Source organism: Electrophorus electricus, chromosome 25 (genome assembly GCF_041902795.1).
Source record: "Electrophorus electricus isolate QZ-2024a chromosome 25, ASM4190279v1, whole genome shotgun sequence".
In the NCBI taxonomy this organism is placed as follows: domain Eukaryota; kingdom Metazoa; phylum Chordata; class Actinopteri; order Gymnotiformes; family Gymnotidae; genus Electrophorus; species Electrophorus electricus.
In genome coordinates this window covers 13,156,000-13,172,731 of record NC_137521.1, presented here as the reverse complement: position 1 = coordinate 13,172,731, position 16,732 = coordinate 13,156,000, and the positions used below count along the sequence as shown (strand labels likewise).

General features: G+C 45.9%; 2 protein-coding genes across 7 annotated transcripts; one reads left to right on the top strand and one right to left on the bottom strand.

The window, feature by feature from the left end:
• Positions 1 to 64: 64 nt before the first annotated feature.
• Positions 65 to 7,990, bottom strand: mpnd (MPN domain containing). Of its 5 annotated transcripts, none has more exons than XM_081707884.1 (13): positions 7,290 to 7,987; positions 6,508 to 6,710; positions 5,564 to 5,785; positions 4,888 to 5,029; positions 4,256 to 4,337; positions 3,729 to 3,825; positions 3,335 to 3,461; positions 3,163 to 3,239; positions 2,685 to 2,853; positions 2,374 to 2,444; positions 2,128 to 2,217; positions 1,789 to 1,881; positions 65 to 1,568 (listed from the first exon to the last, which is right to left on the bottom strand). In XM_081707884.1, the coding sequence occupies exons 1-13, from the start codon at positions 7,291 to 7,293 to the stop codon at positions 1,482 to 1,484; spliced, it is 1,464 nt and encodes a 487-aa protein (XP_081564010.1). In that variant the 5' UTR covers positions 7,294 to 7,987; the 3' UTR covers positions 65 to 1,481. The 5 variants fall into 5 exon arrangements, 4 of the variants coding, with proteins under 4 accessions (XP_081564010.1, XP_081564012.1, XP_081564011.1 ...); XM_081707886.1 differs by having other exon boundaries at positions 3,335 to 3,407; positions 7,290 to 7,984; XM_081707885.1 differs by having other exon boundaries at positions 4,888 to 4,999; positions 7,290 to 7,984.
• A 196-nt stretch (positions 7,991 to 8,186) lies between these two features.
• On the top strand, positions 8,187 to 16,647 carry stap2b (signal transducing adaptor family member 2b). 2 transcript variants are annotated; one of them, XM_035522147.2, is made up of 13 exons: positions 8,187 to 8,485; positions 11,036 to 11,104; positions 11,252 to 11,371; positions 11,585 to 11,641; positions 11,949 to 12,130; positions 12,312 to 12,443; positions 12,707 to 12,776; positions 12,981 to 13,083; positions 14,076 to 14,171; positions 14,330 to 14,407; positions 14,509 to 14,553; positions 15,216 to 15,347; positions 15,908 to 16,647. In XM_035522147.2, exons 1-13 carry the CDS (start codon positions 8,345 to 8,347, stop codon positions 15,970 to 15,972), a joined length of 1,290 nt encoding a protein of 429 aa, XP_035378040.1. In that variant the 5' UTR covers positions 8,187 to 8,344; the 3' UTR covers positions 15,973 to 16,647. The 2 variants fall into 2 exon arrangements, with proteins under 2 accessions (XP_035378040.1, XP_026882040.2); XM_027026239.3 differs by having other exon boundaries at positions 8,188 to 8,485; positions 12,704 to 12,776.
• Positions 16,648 to 16,732: the final 85 nt, after the last annotated feature.

Below are 16,732 nucleotides of genomic sequence, written 5' to 3'. Positions count from 1 at the left end.
GGGGGGGGAAAAATCCGTTTGGGTTTGACAATGAATCTCAGCTTCTGTTTGCCTACATTTTGAGGTCTGTCCATCCATGGTGGAGAGAAGTGGGTGGGCGTTACAGCTCTGTGGTTTATATGTGCAGTAGAGCTGCAGTCCTCATCAGCCTTTTTCGGTGCTGGCATTGCTGTTTCATACACGAGAGAGCAGAGGAAGGCCTCCAGCTGATCAGATGTGGGGGCTGTATCTGGGATCTGTTACTGTTGTCTGTAGATCAGGACAGCGCAAACCAGAGAGGAAGGAAAAGCGCAGGAACTGTCATCGGAACCAGCCGGGCGGACTCGGCAACAGAACCAGACTGAACGCCACGGTAGGCGATGGCCAACAAACCAAGCAATGTTCCTTCGTTAAGGGCTGGGTGGGGGAGCACCGCGCATGAGCATGAGCCCAGTAGCAGCCCGTGTGTGTGAGAGAAAGCCAGTGAGCCAGTGAAGAATGGCTGCAGGTGGACCTTATCACCGTGACCTCAGCAAGGTGGATCCTGTCACGTATGCAAGCAGCTGCTCCTCTGAACCCTCACATGTGTGTTTTCACTTCACAAACACTGCAGTGCTGAGGCAAACCCAGCAATGGACCAAACACCTTCACACCTCCCAAGAAGAAGTGCATGATGTCAGCACTCCGCCAGCCTCAGCCCAAAAGATATTTACAGGTAGGAGCTGGAACTGCACAAGACCACTGCTGGTCCATCACTAGAGAGACCGGGAGGCAGTTATGAAAGACAGAACGAGCACTTTAATGGAAAACCTGCTAAACATTTAATCAGTTAGTCGACATTTAATCTATAAATTGTATTAAATAACACATCCAGTGGAAGACACAGACTAGCAGCTGCTAAACTGGATTAGCAATTCTACTCCATCTCAGTGTTGTAGCTGGTGCACCACCTTTGAGCGCTGCTACAAGATGACAGTTCCTCCCGTATCAAAAGGAAACAGACACAGATTGTTTCATGGATTCCAGTGTATATTTGCAGGCCTTTGGTAGCCTAAAGTCATTTTGTTTTTTTTCTCTTCTGGGAGCTCCACAAACCACAACTACAGATAAATACCAGCTACAAGGAAAAGGGGTGCATGTTAAAAGTCTTTTTTTCTTCCTAACCCCTTCGCTTTCCTACTCTAAGCCATCTAGACGAAAGGGAAGACAGGTTCACAGGATGCATGTCTAGAGGGAACAGTCGTGGTTGACACAACAGGCATTTGCACACGTCCAGGTCCTCGTCTCCACCTTCGACGAGGGCACACGCGGCTGTGTTACAGGAAGGGACTCGAAACACAGCAGATCACGGGTGGCGGGGGTCTCGGATGGAACCAAAGTCGGGGCTGTCCAATAGGAAGAGCTACAGACTTCAGCCGTCATGCTTTGTGAAACGCCAGCCCCCTCCCCGAGAAAAAGAACCCCTTCCACACAGACACATGAGTGCGGAGAGAGCACTTTCCTCACTGCATGTTCCGTAGCTGATTGTATACGTGCTCTAGGATCTGGGCGTAGGCCTGGTCTTTGGGGGCGTGGCCACTCAAAGATGCCTGGAAAAGAGAACACATTTGGCGAGTGAGAATTCCGATACAGCACAGCTGTATGGGATCTTCGCACTCATATGCAGGGCACCCAGACGTTACAGGTGCAGGCTGTCGGAATTCCAGACTGCTAAGAGTGTGATTTAAAGCATGGGTCTGTGCAGTGTTAGCGAGATAGGGGTCATTTAGGGTTAAACACCCTGCCACAGGGATGGGTGTGTTTGTGCACCTTGATCTTATCCAGTATTGAGGTATCAGGACACCACATCTGACTGAAGTTCACCAGGTCAGGAGCAGCTCGATAATACTCCACCAGCAGCATCTGTAGAGCGAGCAAACACACATACACACATTGTGGCATTCACAGTATTTACTCTTGTACATCATAAAACCAAAAACAGCAAGGTTGAAGGACCGTAGTGTCTGTGCAACCTGCACCTTTACACAACAAATCACTCAGCTCACCATGTGTGACTGCATTCACAGAAATACCTTGGATATGTTGTTAAAACAAACAAACACAAACTGGTCCTAAAGTGGCAGTATTATGAGTCGTTTGTTTTCATACCATCTCGTTCAGGACGTCTGTGGTGAGGAAGTTGTCCTGCACGTACGTCACCTCCACAGCCACGGGGATACCGTAGTCATTAGGCCTTTGCTGGGGGGGTGAGATCATTCCACAAAGCCACGCTGAGCTACTCTCCACGCCATCGCAAACACAAGCAAGGCAAAGTGGAAACGCCACGTGTCGTGAGCAATTTTGTCCCACGGAGGTTTGTCGTCTGTAATTCTGAGACTAACAGAGTACACTCACCTCTGGAGGAGGAACCACCCAGAATGGAGTGATTGTTGATGCCACACCCTGGTTGCCATGGTAATATGGTCCTGTTTTTTAAAAAAAATTATAAAATCTTTATACTGAATTTAGATGCACTAATTAATGAAATTTTATCCACAGTAACTGACAACATGCCTAAAAAAACCCTGTTAGGGTACACAGATTTGCTAAATAAATGTTTAGCTTTTTTTCGGGGTTGTGCGCCTACTGTGAAGTTCAGCTGTTTTAACTCGTCTTACATAAGACGCGCCTGCCCTTTGTGTGTTTGTGCTGCAAGCCAGTCTCACCACAGATGATCCCCAGACACGGCTGAAAGCCGTTGCTGCTGCCCTGTAGGCGGAGCTGGTGGTCCATCTGCGAATCGATGTCTTGGAGAGAAGGGAGGGCGGGGCCTCGAGGATGACTGTGATACCAGCCGACCAATGACAGCCCTCGCATGAACAGATTTTGGCAGATCTACAGAGACATATGTTTGTCGTTTTAGTCATCGTGAATTTTGTGAATATTGTGTGTTACCACAAATTGTGTTATTTGAGTGGTGTTTCGACCTTAAGTGGACTGCGCACATACAAATATAATTTAAACCCTCCAACTCAGATCTAAAACACTTGGTTGTAATACAAAAAAAAAAAAAAACCTCAGTAAGATTAACTAGGTGTGCTGTATCTGGCCTGGAACTGAGCAGGCAGGTGAACGGCCCTCTGTGACAGCACCCCCTGGTGTGCAGCCGCGGTACAGCTGACCAGGTGTGACGTGGTAACTAACCTCCTCCTCCACAGCAGGTGCAGCGTCCCTGTCACCTAGGCGTGTGCGGCAGGGGAAGGCCCGCAAAACTGTCAGCACTGGGGGTGATGACATCACGAGACAACAAGGAGTTAAGTCAAAATGGACAGCTTGGACAGGTTGTGGGAGAACTTCAGCGAGAGGCGTCACCTACGTTGTGTGGTGGTGTCCCATCGGCCTCCGAGATAACCCACAACCTCGCTCGTGGTCAGGTGACAGTGGAAGTCCTGGAAAGGAAGACCAAGGTGCCTCTTAGATTTGTGTTCTTTGTCTCGTTCTTTCTGTTTTTGACATTCAAAAAAAAAAAAAAAAGGTTTCGGCTCATGGCGGTTACAAAAAAAAAAAAAAAAAAAAAAAACATGATGTGAGGAATGATGAAGCATAATCTTCCTGTTTAACATGAGCTAAACTGCCATCTAAACAAAAGGTCTTAAAAAATACAGCCACCATAAATCAAAAGTAAACATTAGTTGCATGTTATTTACAAGTGACTCTTCGCTCTCTGACAGTGAGTGGTTTCACCAGCAGCAGGGCGTGTTGGAGTTTACCATTAACAGCAGGACGTTGCTGGACACGGCGACATTGAACGGCTGGAAGCGGTTGATGGCTGAGAAGGCCGACAGCTCCACGAGGGTGTGGGGGTCTCTGAGGAGAGAGACTGGCAGTCAGCCAACCGGCTAAACGTCGCTAACCTTCAGCCAAATAGCTAGACATCACTAGATTTCAGCTAACCAACTTATCATTAAGCTTCTCAAACCTCCCCCCACCCAACTTGCTCAAAACTGAAATGTGAACCAGTCAATGATTTAAACACAACCAAACAAGCATGACTTTCCCAGAGACTGCTGTGCGCAGTAAATATCGGGGTAGTTTTTATAGATGTACTGTACAGTAGCCTGGCTGTTCCAAGTAGCTCTCTGTGCTTGTTAACTGTAAATCACACTTATGATGGCAGTTTTTTCACAGCGAGCTTGAGAAAACAAAGTCTTCCAGCGCAAGGCTTCACTGCAGAGCGATATGTTACCAGTATAGATTACCCTGGTGAACTATGACACCTTCTCATTCTGGCCGTTACCTGGCGACGTCTCTGGTCCCCAGCGAGCAGTATCTGACAGGGACCCTCTCTCTGTCTCCTCTCCTCTGCACCACGCTGACGTCTGCAACGCACAGAAGAATTCAGCCTCCTCCTGGCAGTCACACACCTGAGTCACGCGCACACAAACCAGGCCTCCTGGAGCATCTCCCAAACATCTAGGCTTTATAGAGCAAAACCGGTGAATGAACACCCAATTTCCCAGGGCAGATGTGACCAGCACAGTGACACCAGCCCCACAAACGCCACCCCAGGACTCCCCGAAGAAGAGGGCTTTCGTCAGAGAAAGCCCGTTTCATGGATGGGTAGAAAGAATGACTGTAAACGCAAGCGGCATTTACATCCAGCCATGAGGACATGTGGGAACAGTTACTGCTATTTCAGGCTGTATTTTATAGCATTGTGAAATATTATGGGCTGGTTTCCCAGACCTGGATTAGAACGCGTCTTGAACTAAATTCCAGTTGGAAGATCGTTTTAATCTGAGTTTAGGTTTAGACTGCGTCTGCAAGGGAAAATGGACATATAACTTTAGGAAGCATTTTATCACATGCTTGTATCAAATGTAAAGTACACGCGTGTACTTTATTTAAAACGTGTCAACTGTCGCCTACCATGGGATTCTGGTTTGGACTTCCGGTTTTTTTCCTCGGCTGGGAAGGCAGCCTTCGCATCCTCCTCTTCGTCTTCTGCCATTTCATCATCCTCTCCCTCACTGGCCAGGCTCTGAAAGAAGTGATCAGCCATGACTGAACACTTTTAAATGTTTTCAGGAATGGTCATTAGCTTGAACACAGCATTATTCCACAGTGGTGTGGGCGAGGGTATCAGTGTGTGTTATTACGGTCGTCCTCTGGCTGTGTGTGTTTGCTTCCGTTTCACAGAGTTTTTATGAAATGGTACAGCAGAGAGGCAGAGGTGGGATGTTATTTCAGACATTTTTTGCTGAAGGATTCATATCAGTTCGTTATTATCAGTTCACTATAGCTCTGATGATTCCTGGTAATATTATTTTAATATGTTATAACCCCTTATAATATGTTATGAACCTCAAAATTAAGAATGAGCTCAGAGGGAAAGTTCTGGGACAATGTCAGTAACTGATGTTTGTGTTTATCTGCTGATGCATTTATAATTTTACTGGTTTAGTACTGATACATTTTCTTACTGATTTAGTAGTGGCAGTAGTGATGTTATCTTTTAATCTTTTAGTACTGATGATGTGTGTTCTATTCTTCCACTGGTTTGGTATCGGTACCAATGTTCTTGTACTGGTTTTGCTGCTCTCACCACATCAGCGCTGGGCTGGTACTTGCGTAGCCAGCTGGTTTTGTACTGGGCCAGCTTCTGTCCACGGTAGCGTACCGACGCCCAGCCACAGCCGGACTTCTTGGCCGGGTTGACCAGACGCTTGCAGTGTGTGGCCCAGGCGCTCGGAGAGTTGAAGATCTGACCCGTCTCCACCCAGCGGATCTTCCCGTCTGTCAGCAGGTCGCCCACAAAATTCTTCCCCTGGAGGGAGGGAGGGAGGGAGGGAGGGAGGGAGGGAGGGAGAGAGAGAGAGAGAGAGAGAGAGAGAGAGAGAGAGAGAGAGAGAGAGAGAGAGAGAGAGAGAGAGAGAGAGAGAGAGAGAGAGAGAGAGAGAGAGATGAGGACCGACAGTGTGACAGCATGGCAGGGAATCAGACTCATTTCACAAAATTTAGAAGGAGACACTTAAAACCTGAACAGCAGCATTTACAAAGAGGCTGGAGTAACTGGACCCCCCGCCCACCTCCATCAGGGCTCAGCCTACACTACCTTACCAGCCTCCCCCTCCAGACTGCTGTACACACCCTCTTAACACGTCTCATCCAGGGCAGACAAACAGACAAAATATTCTTACATTCATCTTTCATTATTTATATCTCTAAATAGCCCCAGGCCCAAACAGGTCATGTAGCTCAACTGGTCGAGCAGGTAGAACAAGGTACTACCAACACCAGATGCTGTCACAGTGACAAATGTATGTGTGTGTGTGTGTGTGTACTAAATGCTGAAAATGTAAACAACCTAAAACCCTGTACTGAATCCAACAAGAGACAAGCAGTGTCCCCTAATGACGCCAAAACAAAGCCCAACCTGCCCCCAACCCAAAGAGCAGCCCCAAGTGTCCCCGTTCAACATCATGAGGTGTTGACACAGCTAGGCGTCTCAGAGGAACATCCAGTGTGGTGGTTGTGAAGGCACAGTACCAGGTAGTGTATGGACAGCACTCCGTCCCCAGACTCCACGAGGCCGTCTTTTAGCAGAACCCTGAGTGTGATGCCCCTGCGTGTGAGGACGGAGCCCCTCCCCGCCGACACCCTCAGCTCGCCTTCCTCGGCCCCGCTCAATTCCTCCTCTTCCTCCTCACCCCCCTCCTCCACGACCTGAGGGGACAACGGTGGCTCTGAACCTGAGGGAATACGCACACACACACACACACTATATAGTCCTCAATCCTTAACTAGGATGAATGGAGTACATTACATTAAGTCTTTGAGATAAAGTGAGGAAGAGTCATCGTGCTATAAACTGTTGTTTAAAACCGCCCGAGTATTACGACTGACTGAACAGGAAAAACTCACAAATGTGAATATGCGAATTGTCAATGGGTGCCATCCCAGAAGCAGCTGTGTAGGTTATGCAACTGTCATGTTTTTTAAAAAGCGAGCAGACTGCGTGGATGCAAAGGACATTTGTTCCCAAATATGTGTCATCTTATTGGTCTCTCTTACCGAGACACTTGGCTGCGATGATCACGATCGTCTAAAACCGTCTATGTTTTGAACGGCTAACTTTTATCACGTGTAAAATAATTCATCTCTGTACCGGACCTGCCGGGCTCTTCGGAGAGGATCTCTCAACCCCGGTGGAGGGTTTGTGTGAGATGAAGGATGCTACAGCGTTGATCTTTGTTCTGGCCGCCGCTGGTCGCGCGGCCTAGTAATGATTAATCCCCCCGGTTATTAATCGCGCTTCCCTTTATTCTCACCCATTTCGCCAGTCGCCGGACGGCGGTTTGGCTCCAGCGCTCCGGGACTGGGCTGCTCTTCCCGACCACTGTGGCCCGCGGCACCGCAGCTTAGCAGCAGTTTGCTTGGATGTTTGTCTTTGGTGAGAAGCCTGGGCTGAACCAGCGGGCTGTTATTTAGCGCATAAACGCAGGCGTGTGTCTGCAATGTTTCCTCCTTGTGTGGTGCTGCTTTAACGTGCACTGCCCTCCCCTTTCTCGCGCTGCCCGTCTTGCTCGCGCTCTCCCCGGGGCGTTCCGGGGGATTGCTTCGCAACCACGAGCGCCGTTTTCGCCAGCGCTGTAGATCACACTCCCGTGATCTAAACACTCACAGTAAGCATGTTGTATTGCTTTGTGCATTTACGTTGTCACAGTTTTATATCTAGTTTCCGGCGGCCCAGTGAGCAGTGTGCCGGGTTACCCGCATACTAGAGGTGTTACGGTAATGACGGGACTTGCGGTGCATGCTCGCTGGGCTTTGACCGTATTCATCCAGTAGGTGGCGACAAAAGTGCGCTACGCGGCACTATTACTACTGCGACACTTTACTAAGACCTTAATTTAAGACGAACTTTCACCCTTTTATTTTTTGTGTATGTGCTTTTCCTGCTTTATCTTATCTAATCCGGTAATATGTCAAGCTTTTATTTCTCAGTTTTATTTATTTTATTTCAAGAATGAACTAGTTTTTTATGGCAGGCTCTTTGACGTTTAGTACGTAGAAAATATTATATGGATAAATAAATATATAAAGGTATGTTTTTCTCCTTTTTCTTCTTATTATCTATGTGTTGAATCAAATCCATTGACGCGAAAATCCCCAGCCTCGAGGTAGAGGGGCGGAGCCCTCGGTGCTGGACACCCCCACCCCTCGCGCCTGGCTTAAAAACGCCAAAGCGGCAACGTTGTGTTCAAGTCACCTGCTTACGGTTCTTTGAACGGGATTTCTAGGGACCGTCGACGCGGATTTGCGCTCTACGGACCCGTCGGCGAGCACAGAGAGCTGTAGTCTTCATGTCCTTCGATCGACTTTCATGAGAGCTGCCGGTGAAGTTGCATCCCAGGCACGTCCCGGACCTTCGCGCGTGTCCCGTATGGCGGCGGGGCGGCTGAAAGCGCAGCTGCCAACGTGCTATCACGAGGGCTACCTGCAAAAGCGCTCGATAACGGAGAAAGTAAGTTATTACTCTTAATCCCTGTGCTGCGGTTTAAGAATTCGCTCGGTCTACAACTAAAGCACCATCTCTGTAGTTATTTCATTTGAACTACATTATGTATGTTTAATTCAATTTTGACATTTATGTGAACCACATCTTATTTTCACCTTTGCCCTGAGTCAACATTTCTATCAGGAAAAACATAAAACATAAATTTACATATGGGACGTCCTAGCAACCTCTTTTATTTCAGTAATTCTTTTTTTATTTATTATGAAACATGATTTAAATGTTGAATATGCCGTTTTGAATCTGAAAAAAAACCCCGTTTGGGTTGCACTTAAAGCCGTTTTGGAGCCGTTATGGTGCGTACGAGTAATCTGTGCTGCAGCAGCGTCAGTAGAAACGCTCGTAGAAAAGGTCCCGTTCATACGTACAGGACAGCAGTGGACTTTATACGCACATACACTCACTAGTGCACTGAACACATCTGAGACGCTTTCATATGTTGACATGCAAGCCTGCTGCCATGGCCGAGTATGGAAATAAACGGGGTGTTGGTGGACTTCACCTGGAGGCTGGGGTTTAAAGGCTGTATCTCACACCCTACGGCGGCTGCGTATGCTGAACCAAACAGGAATATGAGGGAGCGTATAAGTGGTTAATATGGTTAACATTTTACATTTTATATATATTTATATTTACAAACATTTATTTATGATTAACATTAAAATATCAGTAACAGATGTCTTATGTGATATAACAACACTAATCAAAGGTTGGGACAATTTTATAATGGTGGTGGTCGGTTTTGTTTTGTTTTTTGTTTTTTTTAATTGGGGGACAGAGCTCCTCACAACCCCACCTGGGTACAGCCCCCCACCTACCCCCCCCCCCCCGCCCCCCCCAAAATGCACAATTTCCAGTTTTTTGTACAATTTCCAGTTTTTACAGTTTTTATGATGTTATAGTGGACATCATGCACAGAGTCCCCACAGTTCATCACTTGCCCTGATTCAGGGTCCGAATGGCCTGTGGGAAGAAGCTCCTCTTCAGTCTCTCTGTGTTGGTTTTTAGGGAGCAAAAGCTCTTCACTGGACTATTGAGAAACACAGTTCCAGTAGGCCATAATACACTGGACTATTGAGAAACAGTTCCGGTAGGCCATAATACACTGGACTATTGAGAAACAGTTCCGGTAGGCCATAAGTGTGCTCCAGGAATCACAAACTTCCTTCAGTGGGTCATTGCATTTCCCAAGGCACAAAGTACACAAAGAAGGTGCAGCCTGTGAATACCAGCTCCGGTAATGGTTAACAATTACTGAAAATAATTGCTCATAAGGAAGTTGAGGAGATCACTCACAGGTGGCACAGGTATGGGGTGGTGTTTGGAACAATTTGGGAAGGCTGCTTTGAACTGTGGTTTCCAGTAATAGTAGACATGTCAACAAGAACTGGTTTGTCTGCTCACACATGCAAATGTGCCACTTTCCATACCCATAAGTGTTTAAGAGTCTTAGGCTGTAATAACATTTACATGTAATGAATTTGGCAGACACTCTTATCCAGATCAACTTACAACTTTCCGTTATGTTACAGAGGAGGGCGAGTGTAGTGTTAGGAGTCTTGCCCACAGACTTACTGGTATATCACAGAGCAGGAGGGGATCTAAGCCCAGGCCCCCCCAGTAGAGATGGTGTTCCTACCCACTACAGGAATAGTATAGAACTGAATACATTTACAGCATTTAGCTGATGCTTTTATCCAAAGCAACTTACAATTCTGACTGAGTACAACTTGAGTAATTGAGGATGAAGGGTTTTGCTCAGGGGTCCAACAGTGGCAACTTGAACCAGGAACCTTCTGATTATAAGTCAAGTACCTTAACAACTGAGCCACCACTCAATAGAATACCACTGAATAGAATTGACGTTTACTTTAATGTACAGTTTTAAATTCTGGGTTTAGTAATTAGGTTTATGTTTGGAGGTGTTAATTCATATTGTATCATACACATTTAGGATGAAATTTGACTCCGTGAAGTGGGTTTGGATGAAATCTGATTCTGGATATGTTGTGTTAGGCTACAGTCTGACTGTTTTGTCTGCTGTGTTAGTCTGAAATAGAACTCTACGTCTGCTGATTGCATCGTTTTGCTTTCTGGAGATTTTTTTTCTCAAACTTCTCAAATTTTTCCTGGTGTGAAAATCATATCGTTTCAGGCTGAAACCCAGAGCCTGTCATTCCTTATCCTTAAAATTCCTAAAACCCATCTTTCTGCTGCGCATTTCCATTTCAGTCGTTTCTTTTCAGAAGGATATGACAGTTAAACTTAAGTAATGTCCGCATGTAGACCATGTTTGAGGTTTCTACAGCTCGAGGTAGAATTACAGACATGAGGGACTTTTACATTTATTATTCTATTCTATGCTAATGCTATTTTTTAATATTTTAATAACATACCATATAAGGCTGTCTTATCTGTCTTATCTGTCTGAACCCCCACCGGTCCTGTTGTGTAAATGATGTAGTTTGATTGTTGATGTGCGTTTTCTTTGTTCTGCAGACATCTCACAAGCTTTGGACGGCCTTATGCGGAAATGCGTTGTTCTTCTTTCACAGCAGTAAAGACAATGTGAGTTTACTTATGGTAAACAGGCGTGTTGGGTGAATTTGGTGTTTGGTATTCATGTTTTTGTTCTGCGAGCTTTTTATATCCTTGCACACTAATTTCCTTTAATTTTGAGCATGTGTGTGTGTGTGTGTGTGTGCCCGCGAGCAGTATGTGGAGAAGCTGGAACTGGATGAGGGTATCTCTCTTTCCGATGACCCCACCTATGACCGTAACCTGGAAGCGGCAAAATTCCAACTGTTTTTAAAAGATGGAAATGTCCAACTGACTGTGAGGGTTCTCATTTTACAGAATACACTGCCAGTCATTCAGTCATTGTTTTTACATTTTTTGTTTATACACAGTTAATACCTTATGCCAGAATTATTATAGTATATTATTATAGTTATTACAGTGTCGTTCTAAGACACGATGATGAGAAGTGGTGATGAGGTCATGAGAGGTTGTGCGATTGCATCATGTGACTCTTCCCCTCATCCCCAGGCTCCGAGCCTCGAGGCACGTGAACTATGGAAAGGGTACATCTACTGCGTGTCAAAGGTCAGCAAGCCTCTCTCAGCCGGTCCTCACACCACGCAGGAAATCAGATATTCTCTCAGCTGAGTTCAGACACCCGTGTGGTTGCTTAGTCATTGGGGTGGTGTGGATCTGTCCTCTTGTTTCCTCTCCTGGATGCGTGTCGCTCGTGTACTGTGTGTACACACATCCTGTGTGTGCTTAGGGTTAGGGCTAGGCTTGGAGAGAACCTTTAGAGTAAAAACATCCAATAATTCTTCAGGTTTCCCAGAGTTCTTGGTTTCAGGTTGTGTGCAGACTAAGCTGAGTGTCTGATGTCTTTGTCTCACAGCTGGCACTGCCTAGTTCCTTCAACCTGCTGCCTGGCCAGCTTCACCTGCTGAAGGAGGTGGTGGAGCAGGAGAAGAAAAGACGCACGGTTGGGGGCCACAGGGAGAGGCTTGCATCTCCTACCAGAGCCACAGCTGCACCCGTCTCCCCGATCTACACAGATATATTGGCTGAAATGCCAGCGTGAGTTAAGACTTCTGTCCCTATTGTCTTTTAGGAGACTCACTACAGTTAATATTAGGTTTAAAGTGATTATCCTTTTAATGGTAGCTTGTCTTTCATGTCCAGTTTCATAAAGGCCCATTAGGGCGCACGTTGCTATGATGGTGCGTTCCTGTGCTCACACAACTGCTTCTTTCTGCAGTTGTTACTATCAGATATCTCGGGCCGAGGCCGAGGTTCTTCTAGACAGGAACCAGGACAAAGGCAACCTGCTGCTCCGGCAAGGGCGGGACGGCTTCTCTCTGGCTGTCTCCACACGCCAAGACTTCAACGGGTAACACACACACACACACATGCATTCCTAACTGCATATGTAAACCCACACACTCACTCTCATTCTCAGAAATGCTCGGCTCCAAGCATATGTTCACATATTTGGAGACGTCGCATGATTGTTTTGGCGCTCGTCTCAGAATAGCTGTAGGTGTGTGTCTGAGATGACTTGTGGGAAGACTCCACAGAAATGTTGCCAAAAGCTATGAAAAGAATCTGGTTTCACTAGTTATCTCTCTCTCACTGTCTCTCTCTGCTCAGCAGTCCTGTGTTCAGACACTACCGGGTGTCACGACAGCATGAGGGAGGTTTTGCTATTGCTGTTGAGGACCCAGTGAGTATAACACACAGTTACACGCAAGTAGTCAAATCCGTCACAAGCTACCCCACACAATCTGACATTGTCATACAGTTCCATACAATTACAGTTTGCTGCGATCGCATATAATCACGGCAGGTCTGTACCAAAGTGTCCTAAACTTTAGCATATGTGTATAAAAATGTGTAACATCCAGTGGGATCTGCCCGTGTGCTTCAGATTCCGTGTGAGACTCTGCATGATGTTATAAGCTGTTTGGTGCAGAAGACGTGCGGAGCCCTGAAGCCCCTGGTTCTGGAGCAGGCTTATGAAGAAAGCATCAGTAAGACCCGCATACATAATGAGGGGGTGGCACCCACGTGGGAGGTGGGGTGATGAAGAGTCTGAGTCTGAGTTTCCCCTGCTATAGTCTGAGTGTTTCCCTTGCTCTAGATTGACTTTAAGGTTCCCTTTTAATTCTTATAACTAACAAACGTTTAGGCCACAGATTAGTGTAACGTGTCGGTTTTATATAAAACACATCAGATACATTCCTAACGTCAACCTCTGAATGTGTTCTCCACATGAGTAAAATTGATTAAAAATGTCTCCAAACGCTGGTATATGTTTACTTTAACAAGACAGCCGTGTTTGTCATGGTTACAGTGCTGCAGCTTCCAGTCAGTATGTGATAGCTGTGAAACAAGTTTCCTACACCAGGTGGGAAGTGAATGTCCATAGTGTTCTCTTCACTTGGGTGCTAACCCACGTGTGTGTGTGTGTGGGGGGGGATTACTTTAATTTATATAGAGTTTATTTAGTACTTTCAAGAGATCAAAATGCATTAAGAATAAAAAGAAAGACCAGTTGAACAGTAAATAGCTAAAACTTGATGAGCTAAAGTAAGGAGACAGACAGAAGACAAACATTTTTGATGTATAGTGTGTCATTTCATTTAAATTCAGTCTTCTTCCAAGGTAACTGAGTTTATTTAAATCTGTTTACATTAGGCTTCTGGTTTTGGGTTAAAACCATCATACTTCCTGTTCAGGACTGTTCACGTTTCACAGAATTAGTTCTCTAAAGTTACACCTTGTTTCAGTTCCCATCATTTGGCTATGATACGAATTGTGAAAAGTTGCTTTCTATCATGAAATACCTGTTTAAAAATTCTACTGTAACTCTGTGATGCGGCTGTGAGTGTGCTCAGTAGAGCGCGGCCGTGATGCGGCTGTGAGCGTGCTCAGTAGAGCGCGGCTGTGAGCGTGCTCAGTAGAGCGCGGCTGTGATGCGGCTGGGAGCGTGCTCAGTAGTGTGTTGTGTGTTGTGTCTCAGCATTCATTAAGGACAATGCAGAAAGTGGGGAGAAGAGCTTGGAGCATGCACACAGAGGCCCTGAAACTCATTCCCCAGTAGTGGCACCTAAACCAGGTACCCCCACCACACACAGTCGCGCACACACACACACACACAGACTTGCGCACACACACACACTCACAGACTCACTCGCGCACACACACACACTCACGCGCGCACACACACACACACGCGCGAACAGGCTGGTTGAGATGTTGGTTTTCCCTCTTCAGCTCCGAGAACTACAGTGTCTCCCTCCCAGCCTGGGCCATATCGGGATCCACACGACAACATCTATCTGAACCCCTCCGGTGAGTCCCGGGGATTGGCCAACTCTTTGGTCTTCTGCGAGCGCTTTGCTCCTTGCAGCACGGTGTATGTTTGACATGCTGTGGAACTGTGTGTGTTCCAGATGAAGAAAAAGTCGCCATCCCCCTGGTGCCTCCTCGCACGACAGGTAAGGAGCAGGTGTGGGTCTCTGTACTGGCTGGCAGGTGCTGTCGGGGACAGCAGTGTGTGTACGATCTGACCTGATCTCCACCCAGGGTTATAAATCAGGGCCTTTACACTCCAGGGTTATAAATCGGCGCAAATATTTACTTTTGGTGTGATTGAACTCATTTATTCACTGCAGTGCACCACTACAGTCCTCTGTATCTATAGCGGTGAAATGTGTACATGTTTAAATACAAAACGATTAATTGAAGATTAAACCAAATAAGAAGGGAAGTAGAGTAAAGTCTCAGATGACACGGTGTGGTAAGGTCACTCGTCTGTGCCGACAGTGCAACTGTTGGTCCATCTGAGCTCTTTGGCTGCAGATAAGCACAGGTCAGTGCCTCGTGTTTAGGAGCGTTGTGTAGGTACATGTAGCAGTGAACTTCCCTAAACGCTAAACCATACCTTCTCTCTGACGCCCTTGGTGGTGATTAACAGCTGTGTGTGTTGAAGTGATGTGGAGGCTTGTGTTCATACCTATACTGTTGTTGTTCAGTTTTAAGGAATAAATATTCCCTTGTGCACTCACTGAAGAACTGGACGTAAACTGTTGATAAGAAAATATGGTGAATTAAAACATCGTATGCTGATGACATCATAACGTGCGTTTCTGTGCTGCAGAGGGGAAGAAGGTACCTCTACTTCCACCCACTCAACAAAAACCACCAGTCAACTCGCACAGTTCCCCAGAGACTCTGGGACCCAGACTGAAATTACGCACTCTTCAATCTGCTTCAGAACTCCTTCCGCAGGGTAAGTGCTTAGTCACACATCCGTTAGTCCAGCACAGTGCTCGGTTACACGACTGTTAGTCCAGCACAGCGCTCGGTTACATCACCATTAGTACAGCTCAGCGCTCAGTTAAACATTAAAGCATTTGTAACACTTGAGTCTGTTTATTCACTGTGTTCAGTGAGTTCATTGTGTTTTTGACTTCATTGTGTTCAGTGTGTTTAGTGAGTTCAGCATGCTCAAGTGTGCATGTTGGCCCAGAGCATGGAATGCTGTGCTCTGTGTTTCTTACTCCACAGAATGAGTTCTTGCTAAATGGAGGAAGATTTGTAGAGAGGAACCTTTGAGCCCTGGCAGTACAGTTAGTCCAAGATATTCCAGACTCCAAAAAAAAAAAGAAAAGTTTTCCCAGTGAATATTTTTCAAAGGTGTTGATCCTTTATAGTCTACAGCTGAATTAGATTTGATGAAAAACCCCTCATCAGATAAACAAACCATCTGCATGGTTCCACAGCTCCTAGAAACCAAAGACCACACGGTCGTGTTTGCTTTTAAACTTTTATTTTTTCAATCTTTTGCAGATTTGGCTAAAGAGCTAAAAGTAGAAGTGCAGAAGAGATACATGAGTGACCAGCTGACCAGCTGACCTATGACCCCACCTCAGCCAGCTGACCTTGCCTCGTCTGAGGAAAAAAAACAATGAAGGAATTATTTTGAAAAAGTCATGAAGGACATGGTGGGACATGACGAGCTGTTTCTTGTCACACTGCCCATAAGTGACCTGTGTAAAGCTGAAACTGGGCATGTTGGGAAGTGTGTGTGTGTGTGTGTGTGTGTGTGTGTGTGTGTGTGTGTGTGTGTGTGTGTGTGCGCGTGCTGTCCAGCTGGCTAGACTGCAGACATCTGTAAGAATTTATTATAACAATTACTCTGTAAATTAGTAAATATCACCAAGGTGGCGTGACTCCATGTCACACTATTGTCTGTGTCTGTCCAACACTGAATCACAGTTTCTCTGTATAGAATTATTGAATTATATATAGTCATATTGAATAATTTAAATTCATTCTTGGTTTTGGTTTGATCTGATTTTGGACAATATTGTCTTTTACAGTGAATATTAACTTATTACTACTTGTTCAGTGAATCATGTTAATCTTTCACAACTGAGGGCCAATCAGAATATCCTGATGTCCTGCAGGGCAGGGCAGTGAGTTGCTGTTCAGGACTGTGTGTTCTCTCACACACCCAGCCAAAAAGTGGAAAACCCTAATGAGAAGTTTGTGGTTTAAAGAAAAACCCAATAAACCAATCAAAATGATTTAGGTATTGGTGTTTTTAATCAGTATGAACTGAACAGCGAAGAGAAAGTTCAAGTGATTTATTGTGTACAGGGGAATATGGAC

What these genes read in the sequence shown, in the direction of transcription:
- mpnd (XM_081707884.1), bottom strand. An exon ending in TGCTGTCCATACACTACCTG is followed by an intron (nt 5,786 to 6,507) that starts GTACTGTGCCTT and finishes CCCTCCCTCCAG; the next exon opens with GGGAAGAATTTTGTGGGCGA. An exon ending in CAATACTGGATAAGATCAAG is followed by an intron (nt 1,569 to 1,788) that starts GTGCACAAACAC and finishes TCTCTTTTCCAG; the next exon opens with GCATCTTTGAGTGGCCACGC.
- stap2b (XM_027026239.3), top strand. Translation starts at nt 8,345, where the DNA reads ATGAGAGCTGCCGGTGAAGTTGCATCCCAGGCACGTCCCGGACCTTCG. An exon ending in ATATTGGCTGAAATGCCAGC is followed by an intron (nt 12,131 to 12,311) that starts GTGAGTTAAGAC and finishes TTCTTTCTGCAG; the next exon opens with TTGTTACTATCAGATATCTC. An exon ending in CATCTATCTGAACCCCTCCG is followed by an intron (nt 14,408 to 14,508) that starts GTGAGTCCCGGG and finishes TGTGTGTTCCAG; the next exon opens with ATGAAGAAAAAGTCGCCATC.